Source organism: Numida meleagris, chromosome 19 (genome assembly GCF_002078875.1).
Source record: "Numida meleagris isolate 19003 breed g44 Domestic line chromosome 19, NumMel1.0, whole genome shotgun sequence".
Lineage (NCBI taxonomy): Eukaryota > Metazoa > Chordata > Aves > Galliformes > Numididae > Numida > Numida meleagris.
The window spans coordinates 6,460,651-6,481,609 of NC_034427.1; the positions used below are offsets into that span (position 1 = coordinate 6,460,651).

At 40.8% G+C, this 20,959-nt stretch overlaps 1 protein-coding gene across 1 annotated transcript; it reads left to right on the forward strand.

The window, feature by feature from the left end:
• On the forward strand, positions 2,574-20,620 carry LOC110408359 (protein-glutamine gamma-glutamyltransferase 6-like). The gene is made up of 12 exons (XM_021416985.1): positions 2,574-5,657; positions 6,442-6,681; positions 7,093-7,211; positions 8,263-8,391; positions 9,719-9,896; positions 10,209-10,344; positions 11,393-11,496; positions 13,373-13,615; positions 13,969-14,313; positions 15,153-15,310; positions 16,127-16,345; positions 16,948-20,620. The coding sequence occupies exons 1-12, from the start codon at positions 5,426-5,428 to the stop codon at positions 17,125-17,127; spliced, it is 2,283 nt and encodes a 760-aa protein (XP_021272660.1). The 5' UTR covers positions 2,574-5,425; the 3' UTR covers positions 17,128-20,620.

Genomic DNA, 20,959 nt, shown 5'->3' on the forward strand with positions numbered 1-20,959 from the left:
CATATTTATCATCAAACCTTCCAAACGCAACTTGTCCACAGGCCGAACCTGGTCCACACTTCTGTCACAGTGTTTGCATACAGATGCCTCTTTTGAGAGCTCCTGATCCTACCAATGCCAGGTATCAGGTCTCACCCAAACAACACTTTTAAATAGAATCATAGAATGGCCTAGATTAGGGGGGACCTTAAAGATCACCCAGTTCCAACCCCCTGCCATGGGCAAAGTTGGCATCCACCAGCTCAGGCTGCCCAGGGCCCCATCCAACCCAGCCTTGAACACCTCCAGGGATGGGGCACCCACAATCTCTCTGGGCAATCTCTGAGCAGAAAATTTCTTCCTAATATCTAATCTAAATGTCCCCTCTTTTAGATTAAAGCCACTGACCCTTGTCCTATCACTACGTGAGAAGTCAGTCTCCCTTTTGCCTGTAAGCTCCCTTCAAGTACTGGGGGACCACAATGAGGTCCCCCACAGCCTTCTCTTCTCCAGTCTGAACAAACCCAACTCCCTCATCCTGTCTTCATAGTAGAAGTGCTCCAGCCCTCTGGGCATCTTTTTGGCCTGCCTATGGACTCACTCCAACAGCTCCACATCCCTCCTGCACCATGGGCCCAGGCCCAGACAGAGCGCTACAGATGGGGTCTCACAAGGGCAGAGTAGATGGGGACAATCCCCTCCTTGCTCACTGCCAGTCCTCTGTTGATGCAGCCCAGGATACCATGGGCCTTCCAGGCTGCAAGTGCACACTACTGGCTCATGTCCAGCTTTTTGTCCGTCAGGATCCTCAACTCCTTCTCCACAGGGCTGCTCTCAAGTTCTGTTCCCAGTCTGTAGGTGTATCTGGGATTGCCTCAAACCAAGTGCAAACAAGCCCTCAAGCCTCTCCCAGGATGGCTATAAAATATAATGACTGAGCGAGCACCATAACTACCTGGCCATAGTTTGAACCTTTTTAATATAAATTTAAACTGCAGACAATTAATTTGCCTTTTTGGTTGCATGCAATCTTGATATGTGCCTGGAAACAAAACAGAAAACAGTGGAGACATGAAAAAGGCACAGTGTAGAAGCATTGAGGCAAGGAAAATAAGGGATCACTCTTTCCCCCACTATCCTTCCATCTCCTCATCACAGTCCACTGAAAGTGTGCAATGAATGGTGCACAACATCCTCTTGGGACAAATTGGCAGGGCACATTTCCAGGATAAGTCCTGGTATGAGATGAGGTACAAAAGCACATGAGAGCTTAAAGAGCAGAGAAGTGTTTGTAATTAGAGTGGATAGAGCTTATGGCAGAAAAAGTGCAGCTCTGCAGCTTCCTCCTGGATTCAGTTCAAGACGTGATGCCAAATAGCTGCAGAGAAATTAATTACATGTATTATGAATGCCAAACTATAAACAAAAATGAGTAAAAGTAAAGGCAGACACTAATCAATCCTCCATTCTTAACAGAAACCTCTGACACATAGGTGACTGTATAATCATACCCTCCCAGTGGGATGTATTGCTTTTAACACAAGAAACGCATATTACAGATAATCATGTCACGAACAGATAATGAGAAAATCACAAGTCAGTATACCCCCAGGAAAGAATCAGTTACACAAAGTTATGTGCAAGACCTTCAGGCACGTCTTTTTCGGAAATTGATTATGCTATGCGAAGCCGTGATGCTAGTGAGTTACAGTAACGTTACAAATCTACTCGGATTACTGTACATTCTATGTTGTAGAATACGTATATGGTATTTGTCTATATCTGACCTTCTGTTCATGTAGTATCCAGAAAACTAAGCTGACACAAACTCATCAGACCAAAATGAAGTTGCGTAGGAGGCAGTGGCACAGGTTGCCCAGAGGTGAGGTGGATGCCCCATCTCTGTAGACACTCAGGGTCAGGCTGGAGGGGCTGTGAGCACTGACAGAGCTGTGGATATCTCTGCTCATTGCAGGGAGGCAGGCCAGATTGCCTTTAAAGATCCCTTCCAACTCAAATGCTTCTACGATTCTAAGTTTCTTCTGTCTCCTTAAGGACCATTTTCTTTGTTTGATCCAGTCCGGAATGTTTTGCTCTCTTAGTAGAAAAGACACCAAGATACTGATTATAATCATTCCTCAGCCATTCACCAGTTTTAAATAGTCATAATTAGATTAAATATTGTGCAATTAAATCAGCCCTAAATAGATGCTTATGTAGGATATTACTAAAACAACAATAACTTGCAACCACAGGTCACACCCTGCTTTATATAAGATGTAGCTTATTTAGTGGGGTCAGTACCCTAAGCCTTTCATTACCTGTGCTGGTGGGAGAGGATTCAGAAAGTTGCTGTACACTTTTGTAGCCATAGCCTCAACTACCCAAGTGTGGAAAAGAAGAAAGAAACCTTATGGCTGGTAAGTTAAAAAAAAATAAAAATAAAAAATAAACCATAGCTTGATTGCTCCAGTCATCACTCTTCCAATACAGATAAGTGACATTTGCTGAGGAAATAAGATAAATTACATTTCATTGTTCTTGGAAAATTAGCCCTTTTTAGGTTAAATGCATTTATTGATTACTCCGTTAGAAATTTATTTGTTTGATATAAAGTATCTTGAATGGTTTGTTGGTTGTTGTTGGTTGTTTTTGATTTGTTTTGTTTTTTTTTTAACCCATGTAACAGAAAAGTAGAGTAAGAGACTTTTTTTTTTTTCTTAACCATATCCATTAACTACTTTATACAGCACCTCAGCAACTTTGTTGGATAGTGATGCAAGCTTCAAACTGCCACACAGAAATGCTGGGCTCTAACCCCTCTCTGATACCAAACTGATGAACGGCCTCACAAAGATCATTTGATGGCCTCCATATCCCCCTCACTGCAAAGTGGTTATGTCAGCCTGTGTGATCCCTGGTGAAAACACAACCCTGCTATCTATGCATTGTATTGCACTTGCTCCTGTGCTGACTGGAAAATTCCACAGAAAGTTGCTTATAAGCATGTTCCCAAAGTCTATCCATTAGAGGATAAGCACTTTCCCAAACAACTTTTGTAGTACTCTTTACAATGGTACATTGATGGGATTATTGAAAGTATATTTTTTTTCCCCAAAAGAGAGATACTGAAACCAGAAAAAGAAATCATAAGATTAAAATTGAAACTGTGAAGAAGATCAAAACAAGGGGAAAGTTGAAGTACACACCAGCAAAGACCAGCATTAGATTTTTATTGCGACTTTGTCCTGTACGGACATCATCTTCTGCTAATCTCTTGCAAACATTCACTAGAAACATCTCTAACTACTCGCTTTGGAAGGCAAGCCAAAATATTAATGCAGTAAATTCTTAGAGGCAATGAATGCTAGTCACTGTTGGTTTATGGTTTTGTTAGGGTTTTTTTCCTTTTTTCTTTTTCTAAGTCTTTCCTAATCCTCCAGGTGTCATATCTTACTCTTTCCATTTTCTCTTCACCCATGACATTCTGCACTGGAAAACCTACCAGCATTTATTAGATCATTAAACATCACAGTCCCACTAGCATCCTCAAAAGCATAGCTCAGTTGTTATTGTGTATATGCTACATGTTTGCTTGCAGACACACAAATGTTCTCTGTTATTTGCATCATTGCACAACTAACGACATTCTCCAAGACATACCTCTTTTTCTTGCACGTGAAACCTGGATAGCTTACATATGTCCCAAGTTCAGCAATCTTAGAAACCTCTCTCTCTCTCTCTCATATGCTTCTATGAAGAGCTCAGGTATTTGACTTGCACAGTTCAGGAAACATAGTGGCAGGATATATATGGCTAAAGTGTAGCAAAACTAACTTCTTTTAAAGCTCTGAGCCCAAGAAACGTGTTCTAATTCACTCTTAAATTACAGGACCTGATGGTAGGATTATTATTTACTGTAGGTTCATTTCAGTTAAACATATTTAAGCCAGGAAAATAAAGTGATGGTGCAAGTGAGAAGCTTTATGGCCATTTCACATCATATAACATAAACATTTGTGCATATACACATTACTGTACACTGTTGTGCAAACACAGCAGAAAACTCAAGCCCCTCCCTCTTTTCCTGTACTAGAACCCTATCAGTTCCTATAGATCACAGAATGGTTTGAGTTGAAAGAGATCTAGAAATAATCATCTAGTTTCAACACCCCTGCCATGAGCAGGGACAACTCCCGACATCTCCCACCAGAGCAGGTTGCTCAAAGTTCCATCCAACCTGGCCTTGAATGCTCCCAGGCCAGGGATCTCCACAACCTACCTAGGCACACTATTCTGGTATCTACATCCTCACAGTAAAGAATTTCTTCCTTATATCTAACCTAAATCTCTTTTAGTTTAAAACCATGCCTCTTGTCCTATCACTACGCACCCTGGTAAAGAATCTTTCTCCACCTCTCTTGTAGGCCATTTTTAAGATTTGGAAGGCTGCAATAAGATTTTCCTAAAGCCTTCTCTTTTCTAGGCTAAATAATCCCAACTCTCTCAGCCCTCTGATCATTTCAGTGGCCTTCCTCTGGACCCATTCCCATAGGTCTGTGTCTCTCTTACGCTGGACTACCCAAAGCTGAAGGCAATGCTCCAGATGAGGTCTCACAAGAGTGGAACAGAAGGGAAGAATCACCTCCCTAGAGACATAGGTCACACTTCTTTTGATATAGCCCAGGGTATGATTGACTTTCTAGGCTGCAAAATTTGAATTTCATTTCAAGTGACACAAGGTGATGCTAAACCAAGTCCTGTACCTCAGCCCAATGAAATGAGGGAAGTATGTCTTCCAGCACCATTAGTTTGCAAAGGGTTAACATGCTCTTGTCTTAGCAAGAAATTTCCAAGTCAAAATCCTCTGGAGTTTTATACTACAGAAGGGCACGTCTCCAACACGTATGTTCATAGAAGGATCTATTTATTTATAATTATTATTAATTAAAGAACAAGAAAGGTTGAAAGCTTTTGTAATCTGTGTCTCAGTATCTCGTTTTAAATGCAGAGGGCAACCTATCTGATGCAATAGAACAACATGTTGCACTGTCTCAGGACACTCAGCTCTTAAGCTTACAATCTGTCCTCTGGTCATTGCCTTTTTCTGACAGAGTACGAAATAACACAGAGTATGAAACACAAGCAAAAAGTCTCTACATTAACTGAGATGCACATTTTCTTGTCACGTATATTCCCAGTTCAGTACTGAACATGTTAACCTTCTATTCATCATCTATCATTGTATTTGCAGGTTGCACTTGCATAGGAGTTTTAATATTTCTTTTTGTACCTCTGCAAAGCACTACGGAAGCTGAGATCCCTGTAGGAAAAGCTGTTCTTTCAGCTAGTTTAATAACTTGATGGTGGATTTTTCTGTTTTCCTAGAACATTTAACACCAGCTCTACATAAATTAAATGAAGCAGTGACATTAGACAAGCTGACATGATGTACAAGCTTAAAGGAACAATGTTCTCAATTAACTTGCCTTACATTTTTCTAGCCCTGAAAATAACAAACATTGACTGGCACTCTAAGCTAAATAAAGCTGCACACCACACATCCGATTACAACAGCACGCAAATGATCTTGAGGAGAGGACAGGCTTTCACCATCACCCTAAACTTCCAAAGAACAGTGCAACCCGAGGACAACTTCACATTTATTGCAAGCACAGGTAATTTCCTCATGGCACTAACCCCCTCGTGCTGACCACTCCAGCTCCAGAACACTACTGCCTTACAGCCTTCTGTGTGATCATTAACTTTTGCTCCACGCCATTCAATTATTTTACGCTTAGGAGCGTCCATTTTAAACCTCAGTGGGCATCTTAAGCCAAAAGACAAGGTAATAGTAAACAGAAAGGCATAGGCCATTCTCATTCAAAAAAACAAGCCTGCATTTCTGCTTCTAAAGACCTACCTGAAATACCGCACATTGTCTTCATCTTGTGGACCCTGAACTTTCTGCAGCTCTACCTCTTACAGGCCACCATTATGCACTTGTCTTCTCTCCTAGCACTCCACTCCACCTGTTTAAACTCTGGTTGATTAACTTCAGGTGTTCCTTACTCCTGGAACAGCCCACACTACCTATTCACTAAGGCTCCCATCTCTATCTTCCAAAGAACCTTCTCTGAAAAAAATTTTCCAGGCAGCTGCTAACCTTCTATTAACTGGATATTACAATGTGTGCCCCATCTTATCTACACAGTTTTCAACCATCGGATTTTCAGGACGAGGGCTTAACTCTTCACTTGTCTAGAATGACTGTGGGAGTACTCACCTTGCCTAGGTCGTGCATCTAACACAGAGGGCTGCATAGGGTGACTTTATGCACTGGATTGCAGCTAACTTACATTGGTCTGATGAACCATAATCCTTCAACGGAGCAAATTGCTGATCCTGGCTTGTCATCTACAGCTGTCATTCAGAATTGCTGTCTCCTGTTCCCTCTGGCAGGACCATCTCCAGCAGAATCACAGCAGACGAAGGCCATATTTAACCTTTCTGAGGATGCTACGAATGGTTGGAGTGCAAGCCAAGGGCACTGCAAGCCTGGCCGCATGAATTTCACAATTGTCAGCCCTGCCAATGCCATCATTGGACGATACAAACTCAAACTTCAGATTGTTTCTGGCAACAAGACCTCTTCAGCACTCCTGGGCCAGTTTGTGTTGCTCTTCAATCCCTGGTGTCCAAGTACGTTTTATTGTATTATGTTCTTATGAACAGAGACAGCTACAGTATGATATTTTGCTCAACATAAAGGATGTTGGTGTTTCTCTTTCTTCAGTGCTTCAATACATCAAAGACACAGCTTTCTGCTCACAGAGTAAGAAATTAGAGTAAGGAAATATTTCAAATACTTATTCTATTTTCTTTTTCTCTGATAGTGTGTTCAGTTGTGACACAATATCTACCAGTAAGACACATAACAAGATCAGGGAAGCACTGAAAGGACAGGAGCATACTCAGTTCCCATATAAGGAAATCTGTAAAGGATTGTAGGGGTACAGACACACCTGTTCCTCAGAAGTCTCCTTGAAGTTTTCTTTCCAATTGCAGCAAACCAAGAATCCTTTCAGCTGGCATTTCTCATTCTGCTTCTAGATGATGATGTCTATATGGCCAATGAAAAGGAGCGCCAGGAGTATGTTCTGAATGACAGCGGAATCATATTTCAGGGAAAGGAAAAATATATTCAGCAAGAAGCTTGGAATTATGGACAGGTAAGCAAGGAAAACAGGAAAACAGGAATGAGTGCATGGATGAGGGTCTTAATGACAGGGAGTCCTGAGTATAAGAATATCATAGTATAGGAGTTCAGTATTCCTTATTCATTTTTTTCTTGCCAAACAATCCATTATCAACACATCACAACAACATCAGGATCTTTTCCTCTCTAGCATGTGCTAATAAAAGAAATGAGAAACAAAACACAATTTCAGGTGTTGTTTTTTCCTTGGTCTTTTTTTGTTGTTAATTGCTCAAAGTGGAAAAATTCTACTTTTTTTTCTTGTCCCCCATAGAGGGCAATGGAAACTATTCCAGTTGAAACTTCTATTTATTGAAAGACTGGTACTTCTAAATATTTAAATAATTGACTTAGTAATGGTGCAGAAGATCCCAAACATATTCAACTGAAACAACTCAAGTTGGAATTTTAAAATACCAGTTTGGCCTTCTAAACACATCTGCTATTAATATGATCATACCTACAGCTCAACTGTGGTTACATACTTGTCCTGCAATTTGTGAGGTCAGTCAAAACCACCTATGGCCATTTCATGTCTAACAACTGCACCAACAGCTTCTCTCTTTCTCTGTCTTTCTCCCTCTCTTTCTCCTCTCTTTCTTTCTTTTCCAGTTCATATAATTTGATATATGGTGAAGGCAGTCCATCAGAGTGAAGTTTTTGTAATGTGAAGGGGAGAGTACCTGCTGGGACACGACAGGATGTGGGAGGAGGTGAAGCCTGCTGAGCCAGTCCTGGAATGGTCTTGTCTGGACCACCAGGCCATGGCTGGGTAATTTTTCTTCATGAATGCTGTGGTACCAAAATGTGCTTGTAAGCATGCCAGTTACTAATTACTAGTAGTATAATTAAATACTAGTGTAGTGGGTTTTTTTTTCTTATTGTCTCTGTTTTCTTTCGTAGTACAGAAAAATCTTATATAAGCATCATCCCATCATCCTAGGAGAAGGAAAATACATAGGGAGTTTATTCTTGGCTTTATTTGTAAAATTAACATTTAATAACAATGCTTGTTTTGATTTCAGTTTGAAGAAGATATCCTTGATATCTCTTTGTCTATACTGGATCGAAGCCTGAACCACCGCCAAGATCCATCCACTGATGTATCCAACAGGAACGATCCCATCTATGTGTGCAGGGTTATTAGTGCTATGGTAAAGTGATCAGCTAATTATAGCCGTACAGCGTACCTACTAACAAAAACCTCAGTGTTTCTATTGTGAAACTTCTCAATGCTTTGTAGAATTTGTTTTTTACTGAAAAAAAAAAAAAAAAAAACTAGAGAAGGGGAGTAAGAGAGATCTCAAGGAAGAGTGCCCCAAAAAGCTTAATTTTCCTTCTTCCCAAAAGTCTGCTCATAATTGAAGGAACAAAGACTGTTTCTACGACTTTCTGACACTGAATCTCAGCAGTTTTCCTAACAGATTTTAAGGCCATCAGATATTTTCACAAATTTAGAAATTAGTGAAAAAGATGCATGAAATATTTTGGAAAACTAGTACTGATATGATTGCATTTAATGTATGTATATTGTATTCTTCACTTGAGGGGAGTTCGTTCAATGAGGATGATATGCATTTCCTTCAACAAATAGTTACATCTCCTCAGCAATTCCCCATCCTCACACATGTATAAATGCACAACCAGGCAACAGAAAAGTTTTCAGTTTTATAAATAATACATGCCTTACTGCATTCCTTACCTGAGACTGATCAATTACAGCTGTGATCCTTCCTGGCCTTTTAGACAGCATTTGCTCTAGGCAATTTCAATATTAAGTAAATAGCTACTTAGATAATTACCAAGAGTAGGAATACTGAAGAAAAAAAAATCATTAAAAAAAAAATTACTGTTTACTGTACCTGATGCTATATGAAACGAGACATAGCACTTACACAGGCCACTAAAACAGATGTGCACAAATATGCAAGCACATTTAAATAGTTGGATGCCCCATCCCTGGAGGCATTCAAGGCCGGGCTGGATGGGGCCATGGGCAGCCTGAGCTGCTGGGCAGCAACCAGCCCTCAGCAGAGAGTTGGAACTGGATGAGCTTCAAGGTCCCCTCCAACCTAAGCCATTCTAAGTGGCCCTCCAGTACTTAAAGGAGGCCTAAACAAAAGACGTGGTGGGTCTCTTTATCAAGGGGAGTAGTGATAGGACAAGAGAGAATGATTTAAAATGAAAAGAGGTGGATTTAGACTAGATATAAGGAATAAATGTTTTACTATGAGAATGATTAGATACCAGAACAGGGTGCCCAGAAAGCTGTGGAGGTCCCTCCCTGGAAGTGTTCAAGGTCAGGCTGGATGCAGCTCCGAGCAACCTGAGCTGGTGGGAGGTGTCCCTGCAAACGGCAGGGGCATTAGAACTGCATCACCTTTAAGATCTCTTCCAACTCAAACCATTCTATGACTCTATTTCTGCCTCTCTGTTCCTCTGTACATATTGTAATTCTCTCACAAGAAGGATTTTTTTCAGGTTAACAGCAATGATGAAAAGGGAGTAGTGGAAGGGAAGTGGAATGGAAACTACTGCTCAGGAACCAACCCCCTGCACTGGAGTGGAAGCGTAACCATCCTTCGAAAGTGGTACAGAGGGAGATACAAACCCATCCGGTATGGCCAGTGCTGGGTCTTTGCAGGAGTTATGTGCACAGGTATACATGAAGGGGAGAAGAATACTATCAGAAAGGAAACTTACTAGAATTTAAGTGGTTTTAACCTTGTGAAGCTATTGAAGATATATGAAGAATGAAAGATTAAAATAAATGAGTAAATGTATGTCTTCTTAAAAAGAACAAGGCAGTTAAGAATGTTATGTGAATAGAACTGTCTTCTAAGCAACTGTGTACAGTGACTACGTGACATCCCTGCACCGTATCAGAGGAATGTTTCTCCATCAGAAAAATGGAGAAATACTTTCTGAAATTCTGTAAAATAGGTTTAAAGCACTTTTATCTGTATTGCAGTTCTGAGATCGCTGGGAATACCTACCCGTGTTATTACGAACTTTAACTCTGCCCATGATAGTAATATCAACCTGAGTATTGATAAATACATCGATGATTCTGGAAAGACCTTGCACTTGACTGAAGACAGTGTGTGGTAAATATGACTTTTATCTTATTATTTCTTCCATGATATTCTCCTCTAATCACAAGATCTAGAATTACACTCCTGAAAACCCATCCCAACCTCATGTCCCCAACATAGCAAAGAATCAACAGAACACCGTGTTCAGAAATGTACTGGATGGTAGGATGTAGTCAGTTTCAACATTCTGAAGAATCAACAGAGGAGACATTTGGCACATCTGCTGTACAACACAATTGGAAGACACAACCTCTAACTTTGTCTCTACTACATGACAGTAGAAAGAAAGTAAGAGTGATTAACTGCTTGATTAAAATAAGCTCATTTGTCCCTCGATTCCTAGAACTCTCAGAAGCCCACAGGTTTTAGAACCAGCTCCTGTGCTACGTGCTGCTGATTGTCTCAGTCTTTCATGATTACCACTGTATATCCCTTGCACTGTATTAGAGGTTACTAAAGCAAAGGCAATATATGTAATGCAGCAGTGAAAAACTCCATGTTACGCCATCACTTAGGAAGGACACGTTATTTCTTTCACCTCAGAGGAGCTATTTGTTAAATATGATGCTTTTAACAAACAAGTGAACAGAAACTAATACACTGCACACATGCATTGTACTGCATTGTACTGCATGTACCAGTGTTTCAGACCACAAGCACCCTCTGCTATTTGGATTAAGTGGGACAAGGGTGACACAAAGTAGAATTAAATACCATAAGACAGCAATGTACATGGGAGACCTTGTTCTGGAACACATCAATTCCAACTGACATGTTGTTTTAGAATATCCAAATCTGAATACTTGACTCTGCAACAAGTATTTTTTTTTAACATCACTTTGCATGTAACACCCCAATATTTCTGAGAGGTCTGAATATGGAAAATAGACAAAGGGGGAAAGAGGTACTCAAGAAAGGAGGAAGCAGCTGGTCTCTATGAGAGGAGTTGTTCGCTCCAGTAGGGTTTGTTCTTGCACTGCACCACAAATTTATCATATCTTTCAATGTAAAATTGATGGTATTAATCAAAGATTTCCTATTCTCCCTCCCTCCTTCCCAGGAATTTCCATGTCTGGAATGAAAGCTGGATGACTAGAAGAGATCTTGGATCTTTTTATGATGGATGGCAGGTTTTGGATGCAACACCCCAGGAAAAAAGCAAAGGTAACATTGTTGTAAGCAAAAAAACGGTAGATACTGTTCCTCCTAACCATTGCTACTGAAATTGTAGGATAATTCTCTTCTCCCTGCTCTCCTTAGAATACATGTAGCATTAATTTGGGCACACATGGAAAGCCGTACCCTCATTTCCAGTAGACTGCCGTCCTGTCAGCCTATGGAGTGCCTACCAGCATGCAAATTCTTACTTCTTCTGCTCATCTGCCTACATAAAAACAAATGCACCTGAAGTTCACTTATCTTACCCTTGCTTGCCTTAGCTCTAAACACAGATTCATAACATGATGCAGAATAACTAAGGCTAGAAGGGACTTCTAGATACTGCTTACTCTACTCAGTGCAGGGTCAATCACAGCAGTTTTCTCAGGACCATGTCCAGCTGGGTTTTGAATATTTCATAGGATGGAGACTTCACAACCTCTCTGTGCATACCATTCCAGTGCTTGACCACCCAAACAGTAAAAGAGGTCTCTCCTTACGTTTAAATGGGATTTTCAATTTGTACCCATTGCCTCTTGTCCTTTCACTGGTTATCACTGAGAGAGTCTCATTCTGTCATCTTTATACCTTCCCATTACATATTTACACATGTTGATAAGATTCACCCCAAGACTTCTCTTCTCCAGGTTGAACAGTCACAGTTCTCACTCCTTAATCATTTTTGTGACCCTTTGTAGAACTTGTTCCCTTACGTCCATATCTGTCTTGTACTGGGGAACTCAGAACTGGACACAGCACTCCAGAAACGGTCTCACTAAGTAGAGGGGCAAGATCATCTCCCTCAACCTGCTAGCAATGCTCTCCCTAATGTGGTTCTGGATGTTGTTGGCCTTCCTTGTTGCAAATGCATGCTGCTGGCATTAGACGCAGTTGCTGGCTGGCATTAGACGGATTTAGAAACAAAACAAATTAAAAATCCATCCAGAAAGATGTTAAGTATAGATTTCAGAGCTTATAGCAATAGGGTTGAACAAAAGACTTTAAAACAGAAAAAAAATATATGCCATATTTTAGAGGACATTCTGGAACAAGTAGGAAGATATTTCATACGGTATCCTGAAAAACATGGCATATAGATACAAAATTATATGAAAGGAGCCACAAACTGCTCTCTGGGTCTGAAACCAAGTGACAAAGAACAGAGTTTGTTCACAGCACTGAACACTTCCTCCCAGACAAAAACAAAACAAAACAAAACCAGCACAGCCCACTGGGAGCATTGGCAAGGAAGAAAAACATCAACAACAGCACCCAAACCAAAACACTGAGAAGCTTGCTAGAAAGCAAACTGCTCTGACAACCACTGGTTAGCATTTGGGCTCACACTTCTGCTTTGATTTTACTTATTAATACAAATGAGATCAAACTCACTGATCTCATACGATGAGACCCACCAAAAAAATCATTCGTTTAACCACTTAAAATCTGCCAAGCTCCAGACAAACTCCCCAGTTTACCAAATTAAAGCTCCCGGTTCATCAATGCTGCACATACAGCATAGATGACTCACATCTGAGCGGTCTGACTGTGCTTCTGAGAGCTGCCATCCTCTTCTCTCCTTTCATTTGACAGGTCAGCATACAGCCTCGCAGGCTTCGGAGGATTAGATGAATTCACACAGCACAGAAAGCCTTAGCTATATCTCTTCAGCCTTACAGCCTCCTTGTTTGTGCCTTTTGATAGAAAATGTACAATGAATTTCTGGACATACTGTTGCCATAATGTAAAGACCCAGAAACAATGGAGTTCATCAAAACATGTCTTTGGAGTGGCTACCTCTCCCTTTTGCTGTCAGCAGGAGGATTTGTGGCCTGCTCTTGGTCTTTTGCAACAGGTAATTACTTCTCTCTCCCTCATACAGGCATCTATCGGTGTGGCCCAGCTTCCACCAGAGCCATTAAGGAAGGAGATGTGAACCTGGATTATGACAGTTCATTTGTGTTCGCAGCAGTGAATGCTGACTGTGTTACTTGGATTCAGCACAGCAACAAAAGAAAAGAGAGAATTTACTCCAATACTAGGAAGATTGGAAGATTTATTAGCACCAAAGCAGTGGGCACCAACACCCGAGTGGATGTCACTGATAATTACAAATATCCCGAAGGTAAACTCTATTTTTTTCTATTTTCAGAGGAGATGGCAATTGCCCCAGCTTACGCAGGAGAATTGAGCTCTTCCAGGAATTATCTTTCTACTGCTAACAGCTTCTAACAGGTGCCCACGAACAGCCAGCTAAAGCTAACAGAAACGTTTTACCTTCCAGCCATTGTGACCACATATATTCATTTAGGGTCTTTTTTGGTCAAAAGTAGCCTTTTAGCTAGGCCTTGCTTTCTCCTCTCATATATCTTTCCCCTCCTCAGCCTTCACAAACTGTATTTACTGAGAGCAATTCTGGTTTAATTGCCCTATATCCAGCGTATATGAGATCTCTGACCACGTTGTCTTTCAAAGCAGGATCCCCCAAAGAAAGGCAGGTGTACAAAAAGGCACTGAAGCTGCTGGGTGTGAGAAGCACTGGAAGAAGAAAAAAAGTTACAAAACCTAGGAGACGACTGCCAGTAGCACGGAGACAAAATATGACAGTGACCACACGAAAACCCACTATCTCAGGGAAGCTGAAGCTGGATGCAGCTCCTACAATAGGCCAGGATATCCTCCTCACCTTGGCACTGAGGAATTTGACTGCAGATCTCAAGACCATAAAGGTTAAACTGAGGGCTTCAGCTGTTTTCTACACAAGAAAACCAAAGGCAGATATCTTGCAGTGGTCTAGGTCTGTTCAACTTGGATCTGAAGAAGGTAATTTTAATTTTATTACAGCTCAAGACAAGACATAGCTTTAGTTTGTGGCCAAATCATTTAGACATCATGAATATCTCAAAAAGTGCACTGTCTGTAAATGGTTTGAGGTTAAAGCTATTCAGGAGAAGAGAAACATACATATTTGCTCTGTTTTAATCATTTACTTTTGGACACTGTCAGGAAGGATACTTTTGCAGAAATTGGACAGTAACTACAGATTGCAGTAAGAGCAAGCTACACTGCTTGCAGATGAAGGCCTTTTGCCTTGCTGTTAAAGAGGGAGTGGTGAATAACAAAGTGTAGGACAAGCAAATACAACTACCCTCTCAAACTAATCCTCAATATTATAACTCCTTCCGCAACGCCAGGAGAGAATGAGAATTATTTCTCAATGTACTTAGAAGTGCACTGCCTTCCTCACTGGCAAGTAACAGAGAATGTACGCCCTCTCTTAGACAGAGGCTGAACAGCTGCATCAGCACGGGCATTTAAATCAGGCCAACTTTTCACTTCTGCCTCCTTTGCAACGACAGAATGTGAAATTCCCAGCTTCAGATTCATGAGAAAATCACCAGCAGGGGCTGTCACAGAAACCCATCCTCAGATCTGTCCAGTCAGCAAACCGTACCCACCCACTTAGCGTTTGATGTGAATATAAGTAGAAGTTATCTGTTATCTCTGAGCATCATTTCCACCTATGGGCTGTCAATGTCCAAAAATGAACAAACTCTAGGTGACAGCACCACTGCTCCCTAAAATAAAGGTATATTTAAGATAGATATCTAAGTACTTAGAAGATAAAAGAGAGGAAACTTCTGCTTCTATTTGCATTCCAGTGAAAGAGATCTCATTCAAGATCTCCTACTCCCAGTACAAAAATGCTCTGATGGATGACAGGAAGATCCTAGTGACTGCTGTGTGTGAAGCCAGACAGGGAGCGTCATTTCTAGTGGAGAAGGATATTGTACTTCAGGATCCTTTTCTCACCATCCAGGTAAAAGCCGCTCCCCTCTGTCTCTGTGCATACTGTACTGTAAGCAACCTACAAGGAGGGATGGAATTTCTGAGTGTTTCACAGCCTACAGACAACATCTGCACACCCACAAAGGAAAAGAAAGGTCTGTAAGAAGTCTTCTGTGCTGTATTGCATAGTATCAGCTTAATAGAGCAGATGCTTGGTGACTGAAATTCTAAAAGCATTCGTGTTTCCATTGACTGAAATTTCTGTATTAACATGCATTAAGTGATAGAAAATTACAAATTACAAATAGGGTGCTGGACTTCTCCTCCATCATTACCTACAAAGACAACCAGATGTGCCAATTCTATGTTATCTCAGTCAGAATAAGGTAATGAATACATTTATTTGCTATTTCAGATTCTAATTCTTTTGCCTGAGATGCCACAATTCACCTCTCTCTCACACTTAATCCTAAACCATTCATTTATCCTAACTAAAGTTAATTGCATTTAAGCTGTCTACAGTAGCTAGCCATATATGCCAAGATAATACTTGTACTCTTTTTCTCTTCTCACTTTTAAGTATCATACACTATACAGTACATAACACCGTATTCCAGCCTAGTTAAAATGTTGGGAATTAAGTAGTTCGTTGTTCCTCAGACACAGCAGATGGCTGACTCAAGCCTGCACTCTCATGTCCAGAAATATGTACATAGATTAATTCCTTACTCCTTCCTGTCAGGACATCCAGAGAAGATAAGTGGTTTGCTATGGAAATTAAAAGAGAAAACTGTGACAAAGAAGCGAGGCCAATACTGAAGCTGAGCAGAATGTTTTTTCTCTGTAGGTCCTTGGTCCAGCAGTGGTACACAAGGCCACTAATGTGCAGGTCACATTTACCAACCCCCTGTCTGAAGTGGTGACAGACTGTGTGCTGAGAGCAGAAGGTAGCGGCCTGCTCAAAGAGCAACTCAAAATCAAGTATGTAAATGGTGTTTGGTTAACAACTCGTTCACTTTGGTGGGAAATCCAGAATACGAGTGGAATTTTTAAAAAGATTCTGTCAACCCCATAACTTTTGCTTACACTAAGCTTGGACAAAACATCATCACGTTAGCATTCTCCACATCTGGCTGGAATATTTTGCACCTCCACTGCCAAACTTTGAATTAGAGAATGCTCAGAGAATGGAGAGAGAGCATGCTTTTAATGACAGCATGTAACTTGGAGTGCTGCAGTTAGTGACTGGATTACGTAAGTGGCAAAAATTTCAAAATTTTCTTCCTTTTGTGGTTTGCAAAAGGAAAAACAAAAAAAATCCTTGAAGGATAAGAGGAAAATCATTATTCTCCCATTGCCTCTACGGTTATTAGTTTAAAAAACATGTCTGAAAAATCTCCAAAGTATTTAGACTGGGAGAGTTAATACCAGGAAACTATAAGAGGGAAAAAAAATAGAAGAAGCTCAGTAACTACGTGCATCTTTGGGGCTCCATTGACACTGAATGCAAAATTGTGTCCAGTGCTGAGGTAGCTGTGAACATGGTAGTTCATGTCCACCTGTGGAGCACACAAACACACCACTCGCATACCCTGATGCTTCCTTTTCGTACTGTCTGGCATTTGGGAACTCTGAAGAATGTATGGCAAAAGTTTCTCTGCTGTTTGAACTTACAACCATATCCTGTCTTTTAGCGTGGCAAGAATGGCCCCCATGGAGACCTCAACAGCTGAGTTTGAAATCATTCCCTACAAGAGCGGCATCAGGCAGCTTCAGGTGGACTTGGCTTGCATCCATTTTTCAAACATCAAGGGATTTGTAATGCTTGATGTGGCTCCTGCCCAGTGATACGACCTTTACATCAGCTCAGTTTTGTCTTGGTTTATGAGACTGGCGCAGAGTTCAAACATTATTATGACTAGGAACATAGAAACGCAGATTACTTGGCCAAAGCAACTGATGAAATATGAACTGAAATCAACAGAAAGGTACTATACACTTTACTGCTCTTAGTTTTGCAAAGTAGCTCAGAAAAAAAGTTTCAGACAAAGCCAAAACTGATACCCATACTACTTTGTTGATAGCAATGACGTACTTTCTGTCCGCACCTTCCTAATTTAAGGACTGCCAAAAGCTTTCAGGACTTATATGCATATAACTCTGGCCTGACTGCTGTGTTCCATTGCTTTTTTAAATACAAATGACAGCAAGACAAAGGTGCCAATCTGGAAGATGTGCTGCAGGAAAAACTGACCAAGTTATTCTCTACTGGCCCAGTGGGAATGACCCTAAAATGCATCCTCTTCATAAGGAATGGCAGCGGTTCCCTTGTAGTATTTACTATTTTAGGCTTTTCTAAGCCTCAACATGAGCAATTTCCTGAAAATAAAAATTCATGTGTGTAGAGATCCATTTTAGATGCTCTCTGGCTTTGTAACATCGCCTGCTTCTAGTCCGAATCTATTCCACACTGTAGTAGTCATCAGAAACTATAATCAGCACAGGCAAACAGTCAGCACATTGGACCTAATTCTTTTGGAACAATGCACTTTGATTAAATTGGAGTATGGGGGCTTGGGTGTTTTTAGTGTACTCCAGTTCAGCAACTTCTCCCCGCACGACCTGAAGAATTGGCTGAACTTGTCGATGAGACCACCTGAGAAAAAGGAGCCCACTACAATCAGTGTTGTTTTGCACTGGCATGACTTTGAGGGCTGCTAAGTGCCCAAACCTGCTGCTACATGCTTCACTCAGTCCTTCATCTGTATCTTACAAAACCTTTGCATCCGCCCTCCCCGCTTATGACAGAGGAACCTCCACCTGCTGCTTTACACACACATATCACCAAGCAGACAGGAGAAAAGCAAGACTGATTTTTGTGTTTGCAAAGGCAGATATTGTGCAACACTTCCAGAAGTGCACGGGAAGCAGGCTGGTTGAAAAGGCTCAGGACAGTGTATGAGGACTATGTGTGAGAATTCTCATTCAGCTGTTGTGCATCCTCTTCCCACAAAGCTGCTAAAAGTAGGTCACCATCCTCTGTGGGAAAGGCATTGTGACACCCATATCCCAATCCCAGCAACGTATCAATATATTCCTTGCAGTTAAGAAACCAAAATAGCAAAGATATGAATTTTTCCTAAGATACAATTTGCCTATTTCCTCCTAGCAACACCTGGCATGAGGGATGTCTAGGAACAGAGTCTCAGCTTCCCCAAAAATAATGTTTCACAGCCACAAACTGATTCTGTGACAGATTAAACTGAGGTCTCATTCAAATTTCTTTGATTTGAAGCCAACACAATCTTCAAAACACGTGAATTTCTGTTTTATTACATCAATTATACTATTCTGCTACCCACATATATACTTCCAAGGGTCCCCAAAGCTAGTCAAAACCAGTCAGTCCAGCGAGACTGGAACAAAGACTGAAAAGGTCACACACACACATATGGATGCAGGAATTTGGATTTCTCCAGGCAAAGCAGTGGGGGAATGAGTAGCTTTGCACCTATCAATTAAGTCTTACAGAATCTTGGAAACTCCGGGTATACAATCCTCTATTCACCTCAGGAGGGGCCTTGAGGTGGTGATTATATTCACAACGTCTCATTCAGTCTTGCAGGAACGCAGACTGACATTACACTCGACACGCAGTACAGCTAAGCCATTTAAATTCCTTCACTATTCGTCCTTAAATACAGCCCAGGAAATGATCTAACCCAGTGTTTGTCACAAGAGCTTGGCATCACCTCGTCCTAATTAACTATTTGTAAAGGAAGCCTGCTGTTCAAAGGGAAATCAGCAGGAGCCCTTGTGCAAAGTCCTTCGCTTTGCAACACGAGGGGTTGCTGGGTTTTCGGGGTGTCAGCATTAACTGCCCTCAGCAACCACACCCAGCTCAGCTTCAGTGCTAAAATGCAGATTTATCTGTCCAGCGATGTACAAGAAATACACATTCCTCTTGTGTTAGACAACTGGTCAATTAAGCTAAACATTTTTCTCTCTAATAATTATTAAGCGCCCGAAGAAAGATTTAAACACTTTGACCAAACCTACAATCTTTATACAGCCCTTAGTCAGAAGTCAGTAGGAGTTAGCAGAGTAACACACAGCTAATTATCAGCATTTTGCTTTATAAATACGCCATTTAAACCTGAATATGCACAAGAGGCTGGCCCAGCCCTCATTCCACTCTGATTAATCCAATAAGTAATAATAATGATGTAAGCACTAGCTGAAATCAAACATTCATACTATGAGTTTGGCTTGAAAGGTCTCAAAGACAGTAAACGCTTCTCCCAAAAACTGTTTTCTTGATATAATTTTCTCAGGTCTTGATTCAAACAGTCAATTAAATAACTACCCTTCTAACAATTTATTTATCTTTAAATCTGAGACAGCCCAAGTTGGTTGTTTCAAATTACTCTGTTGCTTTGGCTCTCACTAAAGCTGCACTGCTTTAACATATCTATCACACACCTACTCAATGTGGACAACACCGCTCACTATTAAAGGCAATAAAACAGAAATCACAACCATGACTAAAATTCAAATCTAATACATGGATGTGCCATGCCACGTCAGAGGTAGACCGAGCTGTATGCATATTTTAATCACTACATTCAGAAAGAGATCTAATCATTAACAATGCTAACGTAATACTTCAAGGTTCTATTTGTAAAGGTAATAAAGACGATAAAGAACTTTATGGATTCGTGTTTGGACCTGTAAACACCAAAAATTCCCAACCCTATAAAGATAATAACACAGCAGCAACCAGGCAGGAGGGATACTTCCAAGGATCCATACTTCCAAGGATTCTATGGACCACTTTTAGATTTCTGGCAGCATGTCAGGGATATAATGGACACACAACTGCCAGAACACATGCCTGAACGAAGTCCTTCAGAAGAAGCAGTGCTTTTGCAGTACAAAATCTGCTCATGACATAAAGCCATTTAAATCACTCGGGACCAAAAAGCTATGAGGAACATTGGAGAGTTGTAAACAAGACAAAAAGCAGACGACAATATAACAACCACTGAAATTCAGCACAGTTGGAAAGCAGTTTTTAGTCACTCATCGTGCAGAGTGTTACATCAACAGTATCAAGTGCAGAAAGAGATCCCAGCATAAACAGGCGACTCAACCGAGATTACAGCACCTCGTGTTTCTATGATTTCCACTAATGACATGTTAGATTGCAAAGCAGACAGGAGGGGAGTACTACAAAGAATATTGTTAACAAGAGCTCCAAGTGAAATTAGTACAAGATAATGCTTTGCTTGCAGGGGTGGGGCTCACACACGTCCTTCTCAGGCGTCTGGTGTTACGTATGACCTGGGAGAGACAAGATTAGATTGGATGAACCTCCATTCTGATCCAGTTTGGCAAGTTGTACGTGCTTATGCTTTTGTTGCCTTTTAGAGACAAGTACAGGTTTGGACTTGGTTAATTCCGAGTGAACGAATGCTGATTCTTACTGAATCCTTATAACAAAGAGGGGAATTCACCCGGCTGGTTTCATGGATCTTCTGCACATGCTGTTAAACATACGAATGCTGGTATTAATGATATTGCAGTCTCTGAGGTTGAAAAGACAAAATAAGTCAAAACATTACTGAATTTACCCTTTACAGTTCAGATTAAAAAATAAAGCAAAACCTATTTTTCCGAA